The 15331-nt window shown below is 72.5% G+C and overlaps 1 protein-coding gene across 1 annotated transcript in view; it reads right to left on the reverse strand.

Annotated features, from left to right (window-relative positions):
- Positions 1 to 6188, reverse strand: part of PLEC (plectin) — a 67341-nt gene extending 61153 nt beyond the window's left edge. Inside the window, exons 1-2 of the mRNA XM_082317465.1 lie at positions 6079 to 6188; positions 3159 to 3354 (exon numbers count right to left, since the gene is read on the reverse strand). Coding sequence (XP_082173591.1) covers positions 3159 to 3318 — 160 coding nt within the window. The 5' untranslated portion in view covers positions 3319 to 3354; positions 6079 to 6188. The remainder of the gene's footprint in view (positions 1 to 3158; positions 3355 to 6078) is intronic.
- Between the last annotated feature and the right edge of the window lie 9143 nt (positions 6189 to 15331).

Genomic DNA, 15331 nt, shown 5'->3' on the forward strand with positions numbered 1-15331 from the left:
TGTATGGGGACACGCTGGGCACCCCATGGAGACACGCTGGGTGCCGTGTGGGGACACTCGGGGTGCCATATGGGGACACGCTGGGCGGTGTATGGAGACACTCAGGGTGCTGTATGGGGACACGCTGGGCGGTGTATGGGGACACGCTGGGCACCCCATGGGGACACGCTGGGTCCTGCATGGGGACACACTGGGCACCCCATGGGGACACACTGGGCGCTGTATGGGGACACGCTGGGCACCCAATGGGGACACGCTGGGCACCCCATGGGGACACACCGGGTGCCGTACGGGGACACACTGGGCACCCCATGGGGACACGCCGGGTGCTGTACGGGGACACGCTGGGCACCCCATGGGGACACACCGGGTGCCGTACGGGAACACACTGGGCACCCCATGGGACGTGCCAGGTGCTGTACGGGGACACGCTGGGCACCCCATGGGACACAGTGGGTGCTGTACGGGGACACGCTGGGCACCCCATGGGACGCGCCGGGTGCTCGGCCTTCACAAGGGCAGCGGTTCCAGGGGCAGCACTGGCAGCCAGGCTCGGCCCCCGCCCCGCGGCACGAGGGGCTGACGCGGCCCCCGGCCCAGCCGGCACACGGCCACCCCGTGCCCTCGCCGGGCGCTGGCACCCACGGCACATGCTAGGGGACACCCGGCCCGTGCCGGGGGTAGCCGGTCTGCGGGGGCAGAGGCGTGGTTGCCCTCGCACACGCATGTGCACACGCACCTCCACGCGCACCCCACACGCACCGGGTCGCGCTGGCAGCACCGCCCTGCCCTGCCCCACGCCGCTGCCCGCCACGGGCAGCCCCCTCGCCCCACACGTACACGCAGCCCCATGCCAGCTCGGCCAGCACCCCCACCGCAGGCACCGCGGTGTCACTGGGCCAGGCTGCGCCGGATGCCACCACTGCTCCCATGCCATCCCAACGGCCCCGCAGCCCCCGCGGGCCTCCAGCCCCACTGCCCCCCAGCTCCGGGACCCTCCGGACCCCCAACGTCCCTGAGCACCCTGCACCCCAGCGGGGGTGGACCTGCGAGGTGGGACCCCAGGGACCCACCAGGAGGGGACAGCAGGGACCCCCTCGCCAGCTAGGACCGCCACCAAGCTGGACTGTGGGGACCCCATCACCCCGGGGGTCCCAGGGACCCCACCAGCAGCAGGGACCCCAGGGGCCACGGGGACCCCCAACAGGTGGGACTGTGGGGACCCTGTCACCAGCAGGGACCCCAGGGGCCACGGGGACCCCCCCCAGGACCCTGTCACCAGCAGGGACCCCAGAGGTCCCAGGGACCCCATCACCAGCTGGGACCAGGGGGCCATAGGGACCCCCGCCAGGCTGGGACCCCCGGTCCCCATTGCTGGCTGGGGTGTGGAGAGGATGGAGGGACAGGGTGGCCGGGGACAGCCCGTGTCCCCGCACCCCAAACCCCGCGGGGGGCTGCAGGTCCCGGCTGCCCCCCAGGGAAAAGGGCACTGGGGGTCACCCACACCGGCCGGAGGGACGCAGGCGCTGCAGGGCCGGGGGGACGGCGGGGCCCCCCAGCGCGGGGCCGCAGTGCTAAATCGGGGAGAGGACAGGCGATGGAAACAATCCCGGCTATAGCGGGGGGGCACGGGCCCAGCACGGCCACGGCCAGACCGCGGCCCACACTGGGCAGGGGGGCACGGCCCCACGGCGGGGGATGTGGGGCTGGGGGGGGCACAGTATCCACCGAGGGCATGGGGCAGGAGTGGGACCCCCGGGCACTGGGCACGGAGGGGGACGGCGCACCCCACACCGGTGGGCACGGGGTGGGCACGAAGCTCCAGCAAGGGTGGGAGGTGGGGAGGCAGGACCCCCCACCAAGGGCGAGGGGACCCCCACCATGGGGTGCACGGGGAGGTGGGGGGTCCATGAGTGCCCCACTGGGGGCTGCACCGCAGACTGGCGTCCCCCCCGCGGTGTCCCCACGGCCCCGCTCCCCGTGGGACCCCCAGCAGCGGCAGAGCCGGGGCATCGAGGGGCTGCGTGGGTCCATCCTGCCCGGACGGGGGGACGCTGCGTGGGCACCCCGCCACGGCCCCCTGGCTACTGGGGCCACCGTGGCCCCCCGGGACAGCCACGGCCCTGGGGGCCCTCTGACGGCCACCGCTGTCACTGCACAGCCCTGGGGACAGCCTGGGGACGTGTCCTGCGCGCTGCAGGGACACCCTGGGGACATGGCCATGCAGGGACACCGCCACGCAGGGACAGCCCGGGGACGTGTCCTGGGCGCTGCAGGGACACCTCGGGGACACGGCCACGCAGGGACACCCTGGGGACATGGCCATGCAGGGACACCGCCATGCAGGGACAGCCCGGGGACGTGTCCTGGGCGCTGCAGGGACACAGCCACGCGGGGCCACCCCTGGGACACATCCCCAGGGACCCTCTGATGGCACCCGCCTCCACTGAAGAGCGCAGGGACCTGTCCCCAGCACGGAGCCCTGCTGCCCCAAGGGACCCAGCCCCGGTGTCCCCCAAGACACAAGGACCCCCAGCGCTTGGCCCCGGTGCCAGTGGTCACCCCCGGGGCCCCTGGGCCACCCCCACGGCACCGACTGGGGCCCCGCGGGAGCCACGAGAGCCCCCCAGCCCCACACGTCCCCGCAGTCAGACCCACACCCCGGCACGGCGCAACCGGACCCGCGCCCCCCCGACCCCCCAAGCCGTGTCCTGCCCCGACACTGGCCCTGCGTGGGGACACCGCAGGCACCCTGCGGCGTGGCACAACACGGTCCCCACTGTGGCGGCACCACCACCCCGACCCCGGCGCAGACTCCAGCCGTGGTGTCACCCCCGGGCTCCCCGGCCCAGCGCAGGGCTCCCCGTCACGCCTGTGCCCCCAAGAACGCCCAGGCTTGCCCCACGGCATCACCCCACGGTATCGCACCATGGCATCGCCCCACGGCACCGCCCCACGGCATCGCCCCACGGCTGCCCCGCAGCCCTCCGGACGCCTCCGGCACAGCCAGGCCCTGACCCCAGCGCTGGCCACGCCAGCCCCTCCAGAGCAGAGCCCACCACGACAGCTCCCGGCACACAGGGACCCCCTCCCCGGTGTCCCCTGAGCTCCCACCCCCCGGGACAGACCCCCGGCACGGTGCCCGCCGCCAGCCCTACCTGCGATCCTGATGACGGCCCTCTCGGCGGGGTCCAGCACCGTCCCGTTGCCGGCGGCCGCCTTGGTGCGCTTGGAGCGCTGGTGCTTGGCCAGGTTCCAGGGCAGCGTGTCCCCGGGGCCGGGGGAGCCGCTGCTGCCGCTCGAGCTCTCCTCCGCCATCCCCGCCAGCTCCCGGCACCCCGCCGACGTCGGCTCCTGCAGCAGAGGGATGGCGTCAGGGACCCCCGGCACCCACGGCACCGCTTACCAGCACCCGGCACCCACAGCGCCGCTCCCAGCACCGGCCTTCGGGCACGCCCCAACCGTCCCGGCTCACACCTGTTGCCAGGTTCCAACCGCAGCCGGCAGCGCCCGCGGCACCCGCACCGCACCCAGCCCCGCGGCAGCACCAAGGGGCTCCGGGAAGCAGCGCGAGCCCCACGGAACGGGCGCCTGGCCAAGACCTCGTCCACGCGGCGCCCCGGGGAAATGGGGTCTGTGCTGGGGGTGCTGCGCCGAGCCGTGCCGTTCGGTGCCACTGAGGCCTCTGTCCCCAAGCGGCTGCCATGGCAAAGGGGACGGGCAGGGAGCCGCGGCAATGCCCGGAGAGGGGGGCGAGCGGGGAGGAGGGTGCACGGAGAACGGAACCGTGGCCACAGCTGGGGCGGACAAGGGCCCGGCACCGGGAATGGCCACGGGGGCACCGGGCACGCCTCTGCGGGGACCCTCCACCGGTGACGCCCCGAAAGCCCGTCCCTGCGGCTCGGGGCGGGGGGCACAGCCAGACCTGCCAGACAGGAGCCGCAGGAGACGAGGCTACACCGGCATCAGGGGCACCGGAGCCTGGGCAAGGTGCTGTGGGCCTGCCGGCTGATTCGGCTCCATGGCCGGGAGAGGCTGCCCAGGGCCTGGCTGAGCCGGCGGCCCCGCAGTGCCGGCCTCAGCCCCGCGCCGGGAGCACTCCCGGGAGAGCGTGACGGAGGTTGCCAAGCGAAACCGCACGTCAGAGCCGGCAGCGGCGGCGGATGCCTCCGCCATCCCGCCTCCGCCATCCCGCCTCCGTGCGTGGCACGGCCACGAGCCGCCTATGGTTACACCAGCTCGGGCTATTTTTTCCCACCAGACCCCACACCGCTCGGTGCCAGAAAGCGCTGGGCAGCGAGGCTGGGCCACCGCCACCGGGACAGGCGGCCCGGGGGGGCAGGGGACAGGGCCCAGCCGAGCCCCCCAGCCCGGCCGAGCCCCCCAGGGTGCTTGCTGCTGCTGAGGCGCCATTTGCAGAAGCTCCAAACCCGGCAGATTCACCGGCCTCTGCACTTCCAGGGATTCGTGCCGATGCATGGCAGCCCCACGGCACAACGGCACTGGCAGCGCGTGTTGGTGGCAGAATTTTCTCCTAGCCTCCAGTGGTTGGGCCATTTTAGCCAAAACCCGTGAGCCACTGGCTGCAGCGACTGCCGCGGCTGGGATGGGGACCCCGAGCCCCCCAGCCCCCCAGCCAAGCACCGGAGCACGGGGGCGGGCGTGTGGGGCGAGCGGGGGGCAGGCAGCGCGGCACGCGCCCGTGCCAAGCCTGACTCACCGGCTCCGTCGCCCATGTCTCCCCCGCAGCCCCCCTGCACCCCCGGCCCGCCGGCACCCCCGGCCCCCCCGCCCAGAGCTGCCCCCACCCCACGCGCTGCCCGCGCCCCGGGGCGCGCTGCCTCGGCCAGAGACGCCCTCCAAACACCCCCCGGCACAGCCCCCTGCCCCAGGCACCCCCTCCCCAGGCGGCACAGACCCCCACCCCGCACCCCCAGGCCCCACAGCTCCTGCAGCACTGAACCCCCACCCTGCACCCCACAGACCCCACACTCTCACAGCACGGACCCCCCCCACCCTGCACCCCACAGACTCCACACTCACAGCAGATACCCCCCATGCTGCACCCCCAGAGCCCACGGCTCCTGCAGCAGACCCCCCCCTACCCTGCACCCCACAGCCCCCCACACCCCGCAACCCCAGGCCCCATGGCTCCTGCAGCAACGAACCCCTGCCCTGCACCCCACAGACCCCCTGCGCTGCACCCCACAGACCCCACACTCACAGCAGAGCCCCCCCATGCTGCACCCCCAGGCCCCACGGCTCCTGCAGCACCAAACCCCTGCCCTGCACCCCACAGACCCCCTACCCCGCACCCCACAGACCCCCCACTCACAGCACAGACCCCCCTATGCTGCTCCCCCAGACCCCATGGCTCCTGCAGCACCAAACCCCCACCCTGCATCCCCCAGACTCCACGATCTCACCGCAAAGACACCCCCTTCCACCCTGCACCCCCAGACCCACGGCTCCTGCAGCACTGAACCCCCCACCCTGCACTCCCAGACGCCACGGCTCCTGCACCCCACAAACCCCACAACTCCTGCACCCCCAGACCCCCCCACCCTGCACCCCCAGACCCCCCCACCCTGCACCTCCAGAACCCCCACTCACAGCACAGCCCCCCCCCCGCACCCCACAGACTCCACAGCTCCTGCACCCCACAGACCCCCCCACCCTGCACCCCACAGACCCCACGGCTCCTGCACCCCCCAGACCCCCCACCCTGCACCCCAGACCCCCCACCCTGCACCCCACAGACCCCACACTCTCACAGCACCGACCTCCCCCACCCTGCACCCCCAGGCCCCACGGCTCCTGCACCCCACAGACCCCACCCCTGCACCCCCAGACCCCCCACCCTGCACCCCCAGACCCACACTCACAGCACAGCCCCCCTCCCACCCCGCACCCCGTAGCCCCCCCCCCCCCCCGCTCCCGCAGCAGCGCCGCAGCCCCCGCCCCGGCCCCGCCGCCCCCCGGCCCCACGCCGCGGGCCCGCCCCGCCTCGGCCCACGCGGGGAGGGAGGGTGCGGGGGTCCCACGCGTGGGCCGGCCCCCGCCGCCGCCCGCACTCACCCCGCGCCGCGCTGTCCGCCGGGGCGCGCCGGGCGGGCATGACCGGGGGGCTGCAGCGGCGGCGGGGGCTGCTCCCGCACCGGGGGGCTGCACCGCACCGCACCGCACCGCACCCGCACCCGCACCCGCACCGCACCGCACCGGCTCCGGCTCCGCAGCGGCGGGGCCCGGCAGCGGGGGGGGGCGGGGCGGGGCGGGGCGGGGGGGAGGGGAGGGGGGGCGCCTATCTCGGCTCCCCACCCGCGCCCGCACCCGCCCGCGGGGCCGCTGCGCCCGGCCGGAGCGTTAACCCTGGGCGGTGTGCGCGGCGTGGGAAGGGTTAACCCTGACCGCTGCACCCGCTGCACCCGCTGCACCCGCTGCACCCGCTGCAGCCAGCGGGAGCGTTAACCCTCACCAGTGCATGCGGCATGGGAAGGGTTAACCCTGACTGCTGCACCCGCTGCACCCACTGCATCTGGCCGCAGCGTTAACCCTGGGCAGCAAGCCCAGCCTGGGAAGGGTTAACCCTGACCACAGCACCCAGTGCACCCACTGCACCCACTGCATCCAGCGGGAGCGTTAACCCTGGGCAGTGAGCGCGGCGTGGGAAGGGTTAACCCTGACCACTGCACCCGCTGCACCCGCTGCAGCCACTGCACCCGCTGCACCCGCTGCAGCCAGCGGGAGGGTTATCCCTCACCAGTGCACCCAGTGTGGAAAGGGTTAACCCTGACCGCTGCATCTGCTGCACCCGCTGCACCCAGCACACCAGGGGTTAACCACGACCCTTGCACCCACAGCACCCATGGCACCCGACCTGCAGGGCTTAACCATGACCAGCACTTCCAGCATGGAAATGGTTAACCTTGACCACTGCACCCGCTGCACCCAGCGCGGCACGGGTTAACTGTGACCCCTGCACCCAGCACGGGAAGGGTTAACCCTGACCAGACCAGTGCACCCAGTGCACACAGTACGGCACAGGTTACCCGTGACCACTGCACCCAGCATGGGAAGGGTTAACACCGACCAGTGCCCCCAGTGCACCCAGAGCGGCAGGGGTTAACTGCAACCAGTGCAGCCAGTGTGAAAAGGGTTAACCCTGACCAGTGCCCCCAGTACAGGTGGGGTTACCGCCCCAGTGCCCCCAGTGCAGCAGGGCTACCGCCCCAGTGCACCCCCTGCAGGCTGGGTTACCACCCCAGCGCAGGCAGGGTTACCCGCCCCAGTGCTCCTAGTACAGGCAGGGTTACTGGCCCAGTGCCCCAGTACAGCCAGGGTTACCACCCCACTTCCCCCAGTACAGCCAGGGGTACTGCCCCAGTGCCCCCAGTACAGCCAGGGTTACTGGCCCAGTGCCCCAGTACAGCCAGGGTTACCGCCCCAGTTGCCCCAGTGCAGGCAGGGTTACTGGCCCAGTGCCCCCAGTACAGCCAGGGTTACTGCCCCAGTGCCCCTAGTGCAAGCCGGGTTACTGGCCCAGTGCCCCCAGTGCAGCCAGGGTTACTGCCCCAGTGCCCCCAGTACAGCCAGGGTTACCCACCCCAGTGCCCCCAGTACAGCCAGGGTTACCCACCCCAGTGCTCCCAGTACAGCCAGGGTTACCGCCCCAGTGCCCCCAGTGCAGGCAGGGTTACCACCCCAGTGCCTCCAGTACAGCCAGGGTTACCCACCCCAGTGCCCCCAGTGCAGCCAGGGTTACCCACCCCAGTGCCTCCAGTACAGCCAGGGTTACCCACCCCAGTGCCCCCAGTACAGCCAGGGTTACCGCCCCAGTGCTCCCAGTGCAGCCAGGGTTACAGCCCCAGTGCCTCCAGTACAGCCAGGGTTACCGGCCCAGTGCCCTGAGTACAGCCAGGGTTACCCACCCCAGTGCCTCCAGTACAGCCAGGGTTACCCACCCCAGTGCCCCCAGTACAGCCAGGGTTACCGCCCCAGTGCCCCCAGTGCAGGCAGGGTTACCACCCCAGTGCCTCCAGTACAGCCAGGGTTACCCACCCCAGTGCCCCCAGTGCAGCCAGGGTTACCCACCCCAGTGCCTCCAGTACAGCCAGGGTTACCCACCCCAGTGCCCCCAGTACAGCCAGGGTTACCGCCCCAGTGCTCCCAGTGCAGCCAGGGTTACAGCCCCAGTGCCTCCAGTACAGCCAGGGTTACCGGCCCAGTGCCCTGAGTACAGCCAGGGTTACCCACCCCAGTGCCTCCAGTACAGCCAGGGTTACCCACCCCAGTGCCCCCAGTGCAGCCAGGGTTACTGCCCCAGTGCCCCCAGTACAGCCAGGGTTACCCACCCCAGTGCCCCCAGTACAGCCAGGGTTACCGCCCCAGTGCTCCCAGCAGGGTGAGCCCCCCCCAGCACTGCCCAGGCTGCACCCTGGGGCTCCCCCCAGGTCAGGGACGGGGGCAGCTCCCTCCCCCTCCAGCCCCGGGGGGCCGCCTCCCCCCCACACCCCCCCATATCCCCCCTCCCCAAAGCCCCCCCCTCCCCACAGCCCCCCATACCCCCCCTCTCCACAGGCACCCTCCCCACAGCCCCCCGCATCTCATCCCCACAGCCCCCCCACCCCCCCCAGCCCCCCAGAGCCCCCAGCCCCCCAGAGCCCCCAGCCCCACAGCCCCCCAGCAGGCAGCAGCAGGCAGCAGCAGGCAGCAGCAGGAGGCAGGAGGCTGCAGGCAGGGGCAGGCATGGCCCCTCGCCCGGCTGCTTTCCCGCCTGGGCAGCACCCACCGGCACGGCACGGCCGGGACCCCCCGGGTGAGCGGTGCCGGGCACAGGCAGCACCGGGAGCTGCGGGGCGGAGCGCGGGCAGCGGCCTCGCAAGGGGGCCCCTGGCCCACACCGGACCCCCGGGAGCTGCCTCGTGCCGGGGCCGGGGGCGGCAGGAGGCCCCAGCCTCGTCGGCACCAGGGATATGCCAGGCCTTGTGCTGGTTACTCCGGCACCGGTGCCACCCTCCACAGCCCCGGCACGGCCATCACCCACCTGCACCCCCGAGCCCCCCGCAGCCTCTCTGCCTGCCGGCGCCCCGTTATCCACGCACCGCGATCACCGCCAGGTCAGGCAGCGCGCCCTGCCCGCCGTGCCCGAGCACCTGCGCCCGCTCCCAGTGCCACGGCGGCTGGTGTGGCGCCGTGCGGCATCAGCCACCCTTCACATGACCCAGTTCCTGCCGGCCCAGCGCAGCCGCCCTCGGCTCCCGGCTTGTTTACACCAGCACGGCACCGGCGCCGCTCAGCTGAGCGTCACCAGGAGACCGGGGACACCCTGCCTGGCGGGTGGCACCGCGGGGAGGCCCCACCAGCCCGAGGGGCCCACGGATGGCAATGCCGGATGACAATGCCAGCCCGCAGTGTGGGCGCAACAGGGGTGCCGGCTGCATCTCCCGCACCCAGTCCTGGCTGCCCCAGCCCTGCCCGTCCCCGCCACGGGCAGGACTCCGGGGCGGCAGGAGGGTGCCACGACCCAGCCAGGCGTGCAGGCAGCACGTTCGCCGGCTGCCGGCCTCAGCGCACGCTGCTGCTGTCTGCTGCATCCCGAGACCACGTGAGCCGTGGCGGTGGAGGGATGACGCCAGGATCCCCCAGCTCACCCGCTGCACGGCCTCCGCACCCGCTCCCCAGCATGGGCTGCCCACACCCTGCCTGCCTGCCTCTCCTCCGGCTGCAGCCACCGGCAGGACCGGGCAGGCCAGAGTGGCTCTGGCAGCGGGGATGGAGCTCAGCTCCAGCCGCCAGCATGGCAGGAGGGGCCGGCCAGCCCCTGGCAGCTGGTAAGCCCTTGGGAGCTGGCAGCCCCTTGGCAGCCGGCACGCCTGCCGGGAACCAGTGACGGTGCTGGGAACCGGAGGCGGTGCTGGCTGCCGGCCTCAGCTCCGCAGGTCGGCAGCCGCCACGGTGCCTGGCAGATCGGCGGTGCTGGTGCCATGGGACGGAGCCAGCGGCTCCCAGGTGCCCGAAGGCACGCACCAGTGTGGATACCCGTGCACACACGTTTGCACGCTCTCCTGAAGGTACATGCGTGTGCACGCACTAATGAACGGATACACACACATGCACATAGACACACACACACGTGCCCATCTGTCCCACGCACATGCACACATGTCATTTAGCACACGTGAATGTACATACACGAGAGTGCACACGCATATCCATGTGAACGTGTGTGCAAACCCCCCCATTGCGTGTGCACACATGTGCAAAAGCAGGCACACACGGGCACGGACACACATGAACACGTGTGTGCCCACACCTGCCCAGCTGCATGCACACGCGGTGCACGCCGGCACACACAGACACAAACACCGGTGTGCACACGCATACGAGCACACGCATGTGCACGCGTGCACACATGCACGCTTGCCGAATGCACACGCGCACACGCTGGGGCTGCTCAGGGGCTCGGCACCCCCAGCCCTGACCCCCCCACAGCGTGGCAATGCCAGGAGGCGGTTGGGCTGGCAGGGTGCCGGGGATGCCCGGGGGGTGCCCGGGGTGCCCGGGGGTACCTGGGGTGTTGGGGGGTGCTGAGGGGTACCTGGGGTGTCAGGGGTGCCGGGGGGTGCCCGGGGTCTCCGCTCAGTCCTGTTCCTGTGCCGGGTCTCATCCAGCCGGGCGCCGTGCCCCGACCAGCCCCGCTGCCGGCACCGCGCCCCGCACACCCGGGCGCCCTGCAGCACCGCACCCACAGCTGCCAGCCACCCCATGGCATCCACCCCCACGGGTGGCCGAGCTCTGCCCCACGGTGCCGGGGAAGGCCGGGCCATGGATGCTCTCCCTGCCATGCTGTCACACCGGCACGTTGGCCTCGTGCCTCCCAGTGCCTCTGGGTGCCTCCCAGTGCCTCCGGGTGCCTCCGGGTGCCTCCCATTGCCTCCCGGTGCCTCCCGGTGCCTCCCGGCCACATCCAGCTGCCCGGCCGTGGCACAGCACAGCACAGCACCCAGCACAGCCCCAGAGCACCGCCGTATCAGGGCCAACACATGCCAAACTAACACCGCAGACCCCGGCACAGCCAGCACCCGCAATGGCCCTGCGGGGTGTGGGGACCCCTGGGACCCCGGACCGGGGCAGTGCGACACGGCAGCCAGCAGCAGCGGGAGCAGGGTGGCTCAGGGCAGGGTCCCCCTCCCAGCTCCACGGGGTCCCCGGGGTCCCTACCGCGGTGTGTGCCGCCGGCGCGCGCTGGCCTCCGACCTCCGCCGGGCGCTGGGCTCAGCTTCGCGCCCCTCCTTCGGCCCCTCCAACACAAACACGCCACCCCGTGAGACCCCCAGCACGGGGGCCCACAGCCCCCGGCACCCCGCACACCCCGCCCGCAGCCTGCCTGTGGCGGGGTGCCTGCCTGCAGCCTGCCTGCAGCCAGGTGCCTGCCCGTTGCTGGGTGCCTGCCCACAGCCTGCCCGTTGCTGGGTGCCTGCCTGCAGTCTGCCCGCAGCCGCTGCATGCCCCGATGGAGCAGGCAGTCTTAGCCTCCCCCCGCCTGGTCTCGCTGCCTGCAGTACCGGGAAGGCAGCGCCGCTGCCCAGGGTTGCCGGTCGCTCCGGTAGGCAGGCAGGACTCCGTGCTTGGCACAGCTGCCCTCGCCGCGATCATGTGCCGGTCCCGGCACAGGAGCAGTGAGCGACTCCCCTCTCCAGGAGCCCGGACAAAGGGCCCCTTTCAGCACCGCGCTCGGCCCCACGGGCCCCTCGGGGCCAGGGGACAAAGGTCCGGCACGCTTGGCACCGGCTGCACCGAGCTCTCCCCGCTCAAAGCCAGCGGCTGGAGCAGCGCCCGCGGGGCTGGGGGTGCAGCTGGGACCCCTCAGCATCACCAGGGCACCCCCTCTGCACCCCCCTGGGTGCAGGGAGCTGCCGAGGCACTGGCACATCCCTCTCGGCTCTTACCTCTGCATCCACCGGCAGCTTCGTGCTTCCTGGCTGCTTTCCCCGAGAGCAGAGAGAGCGGCTCAGCACCAACGCGTGTGCCAGGGCCCGGCACGCCGCCCCCACTGGGGATCCCGGCACTCACTGCCCCACGCCGTCCCCGGGCACAGCATCACGTCACACCGGGGCTGGCACACGCTGGCACTGTGCCGCGTGCCAGCCCTGTCCCAGCATCGGCCCCTGGCTCACCCTGAGCCCACGGTGCCAGTGTTGGAGCTGGCGGTGCGGCACTCAGCACATGCTGCCATGTGCTCCCTGAACGGGCACCGTGCCGGCTCGTGCCCATAGCCACGTGCCCACGTGTGTCCCAGTGCCCTCGGCGAGCGGGGATGCCGTGGGGGCGGCCGTGCCCCCCACTGCCCGCCGCCTGCCCGCTGTTTGCCCACAGGGAGGGTGAGCGGCACCACGGCAGCTGCCGTCGCCCCATGGCGCAGGGGGTCCCCAGCACCAGGGGCCGGTCACCTCCCGGCTGCTCTGCTGGGCTCTGGCACCTGGGGACAATGTGCAGCCCCCTTGCAGGGTCTCCATGGCACAGGGGGGGACGTGGGGGACACCGTGGGGACCATTCTGCCCTTAGCCCCCCCGACGCGTGGCGTCGCCCCCCGGGACCTACCTGGGGCCAGGCGAGGGAACCCCTGGGGACGGTGGCAGAGGCAGCACCGCAGGCAGGACCCCCAGCACCCGCAGCCACAGGGGGTCACCGGCCGCCCTCCACCCGGTGGGACACGCTGTGGCCGGGCTGTGCCAGGGGGCTACGTGCCGGGCCGGCCCTGTTACCCCCGCGCCCCGGTCCAGCTGTGGGGCGATGAACTCCAGATGTGTGGCCCCTCCCGCTGACTCACCCTGCTAGGCTCCGGATGCTCCCAGCCCTGCTCCCCCTTGGGAACCGTGCCTGCCGCCGGACAGGGACGGGGGGACAGGGGGACAGGGGGACAGGGGGACAGGCCCCCCGGCCCCCCGGCCTCTGCGCCCCGTCCCCAGGCGCTCCGGGTCCCACTGGGTCCCGCCGGGTCCCCCTGGCCAGGGAAGGAGCTGCACGTGGCAGAGCAGCCGCGATGCCAGGATCTGGCCCGGCCGCAGCGCGGAGCAGCGGGGGCCAGCGCTGGCGGGGGGACACGGGGCTGTCCCCGGCCGAGCCACCGCTCCCGCCCGCCTGAACCCCGTCTGGTGGCAGCTCTGCCACCCGGCTGTGCCACCCTGTCCCCTGCGTCCCCTTTGCCCCCTCTGCCTCCCACGTCCCCCGTGTCCCCTGCAAACCCCAGGTACCCACGTCCCCTGGGTCCCCGCTTCCCCCCCACCCTGTGTCCTGCAGGCAGCTGCACTGCACAGCCCCGGTCCCCTCCTTCCCTTCATCCCCCCGTCCCCTGCGTCCCCCAGATCCCCTGTGCCCTGTGTCTGGCAGGCAGCTCCGCTGTACAACCCTGTCCCCTGCATCCCCTGTGTCCCCTGCAGCTCCATGTCCCCTGCATCCCCCATGTCCCCTGCATCCCCTGTGTCCCCTGCACCTCCATGTCCCGCACACCCCTTGTGTCCCCCACATCTCCCATGTCCCCTGCATCCCTTGTGTCCCCTGCACCTCCATGTCCCCTGCATCCCTCGTGTCCCCCATGCCCAGTGGCCCCCCCGTCAGCAGGCCGGCGATGCTGTGGGGTGCCCCCCATCCCCGCACAGCTGGCGGACGTGTTCCCAGGCAGGCAGGCTGCCTGCAGCCCCTGCCCGCTGCCCCCTGGCCCCCCCAGCCGGCTCCAGCCGATCCCACGGCCCCGGCACTTCCCCTGCCTGACTCATCCCTGCCTGCGGCTCCGCTGCCTGCCCTAACCAGCCTGAGCCGGGGCCAGGCCGGCAGCGGCCGGCAGCTGCCTGCGAGGCCTTAACCCTCTCGGGGAGCGGGACGGGGCCGCAGCTGCCCCGGCCAGGGGGTCCCGCCATGTGCCACCCCCAGCTCCGCGGGTCCCCGCCACAGGTTGGCCAGCACCAGCATCGGCACCAGACGGAGCACGACGGTGGCCTCGAGGTTGCCGCTGCCAGCTCTGCCCGTGGCGGGGCTCCCTGCCAGCACCTGGCAGGGCGGGCAGGACGGGAGCGCCCGCTGGTCCCCCTGTCCCTCCCCAGCACGGCTCGGGGGGCCAGGGGGCAGAGGAGCCCTCCTGCACCCCATGGTGCCCACCAGCATCCTGCCCGCGGCTGGGGCTGGGGCAGGCAGTGCAGGCAGGGCGCAGCACAGGCAGGGTGCACCACAGGCAGCTGCAGAGCAGGCAGGGTGCAGCACAAGCAGGATGCACTGCGGGCAGATTGCAGCACAGGCAGGATGCGATGCAGGCAGGGGAGAGCACAGGCAGGGTGCAGCGCAGGCAGCTGCAGAGCAGGCAGGGTGCAGCGCAGGCAGGATGTGGTGCAGGCAGATTGCAGCGCAGGCAGGCGCAGCATTGGCACGGTGCAGTGCAGGCAGGTGAGCTGCAGGCAGGGTGCACTGCAGGCAGAGCAGCACAGGCAGGGAGCAGCACTGGCAGTGTGCAGTGCAGGCAGGCTGCAGCGCAGGCAGGGTTAACGGCAGGCAGAGGAAGGAACGCTCCGGAGCGTTCCCTGGCTGCTGACACCATGGCGGTGCCAAACCGCAGGCCTGGCAGGGCCACGCTGCCGCTCCCGGTCCGCTGGCGGCTCCCGGCCGGGAAGGGGGAGCGGGAGCAGGGCCAGATCCAGCCCTGGAGCCCGGATGTTCCCAGCGCTGGGGCTCGGGGGCCCCCGCAAATCCGCCGCCTGGCAAAGCGAGCCCGTGGGGAGGGACCGAGCAACCGCGGCACAGCCCGCCCTCAGCTCTGCCTGCACCCCCTGCCTGCACCCCAGCTCTGCCTGCACCCCAGCTCTGCCTGTCCCCGTTCCCAGCTCTGTCCCCACGCCCCGGCAGCCCCAGCGCAGGATCCGTGGCAGAGGCCGTGGGAACAGCCTCATCCCAAGCCAACCAGACCGGCAGCAGCGGCACCGCCATATCGAACCCCCGCCGGAACACGCCATGGCCCCGCAGCCACTCCCGCCTAGCCCCACACTGCCCACCCGTCCGCCGGCATGGGGTGGGTGATGCCAGCGTGGGGGGCAGCACTGGCACGGGTGGGTGATGCCGGCATGGGTGGGTGATGCTGTAAGCTTGTCCCTCGCACCAGGCCAGGCATGGACGCCCTCGGTGCCGGCATCCCCGGGGCTGGCAGGGCGCCGTGCCACAGCGGGCACAGAGGGTTCCCGGCACCGGCACCAGTCCGGGACCATGAGGCGTGGAAATGCCGCCAATGCCTGGCTGCCAGCAGGCCTGGGGCCAAGCCAGGACGCCCAGCGGTGGCCATGGCAGTGCC

Source organism: Platalea leucorodia (assembly GCF_965183815.1).
Source record: "Platalea leucorodia genome assembly, chromosome: 1".
In the NCBI taxonomy this organism is placed as follows: domain Eukaryota; kingdom Metazoa; phylum Chordata; class Aves; order Pelecaniformes; family Threskiornithidae; genus Platalea; species Platalea leucorodia.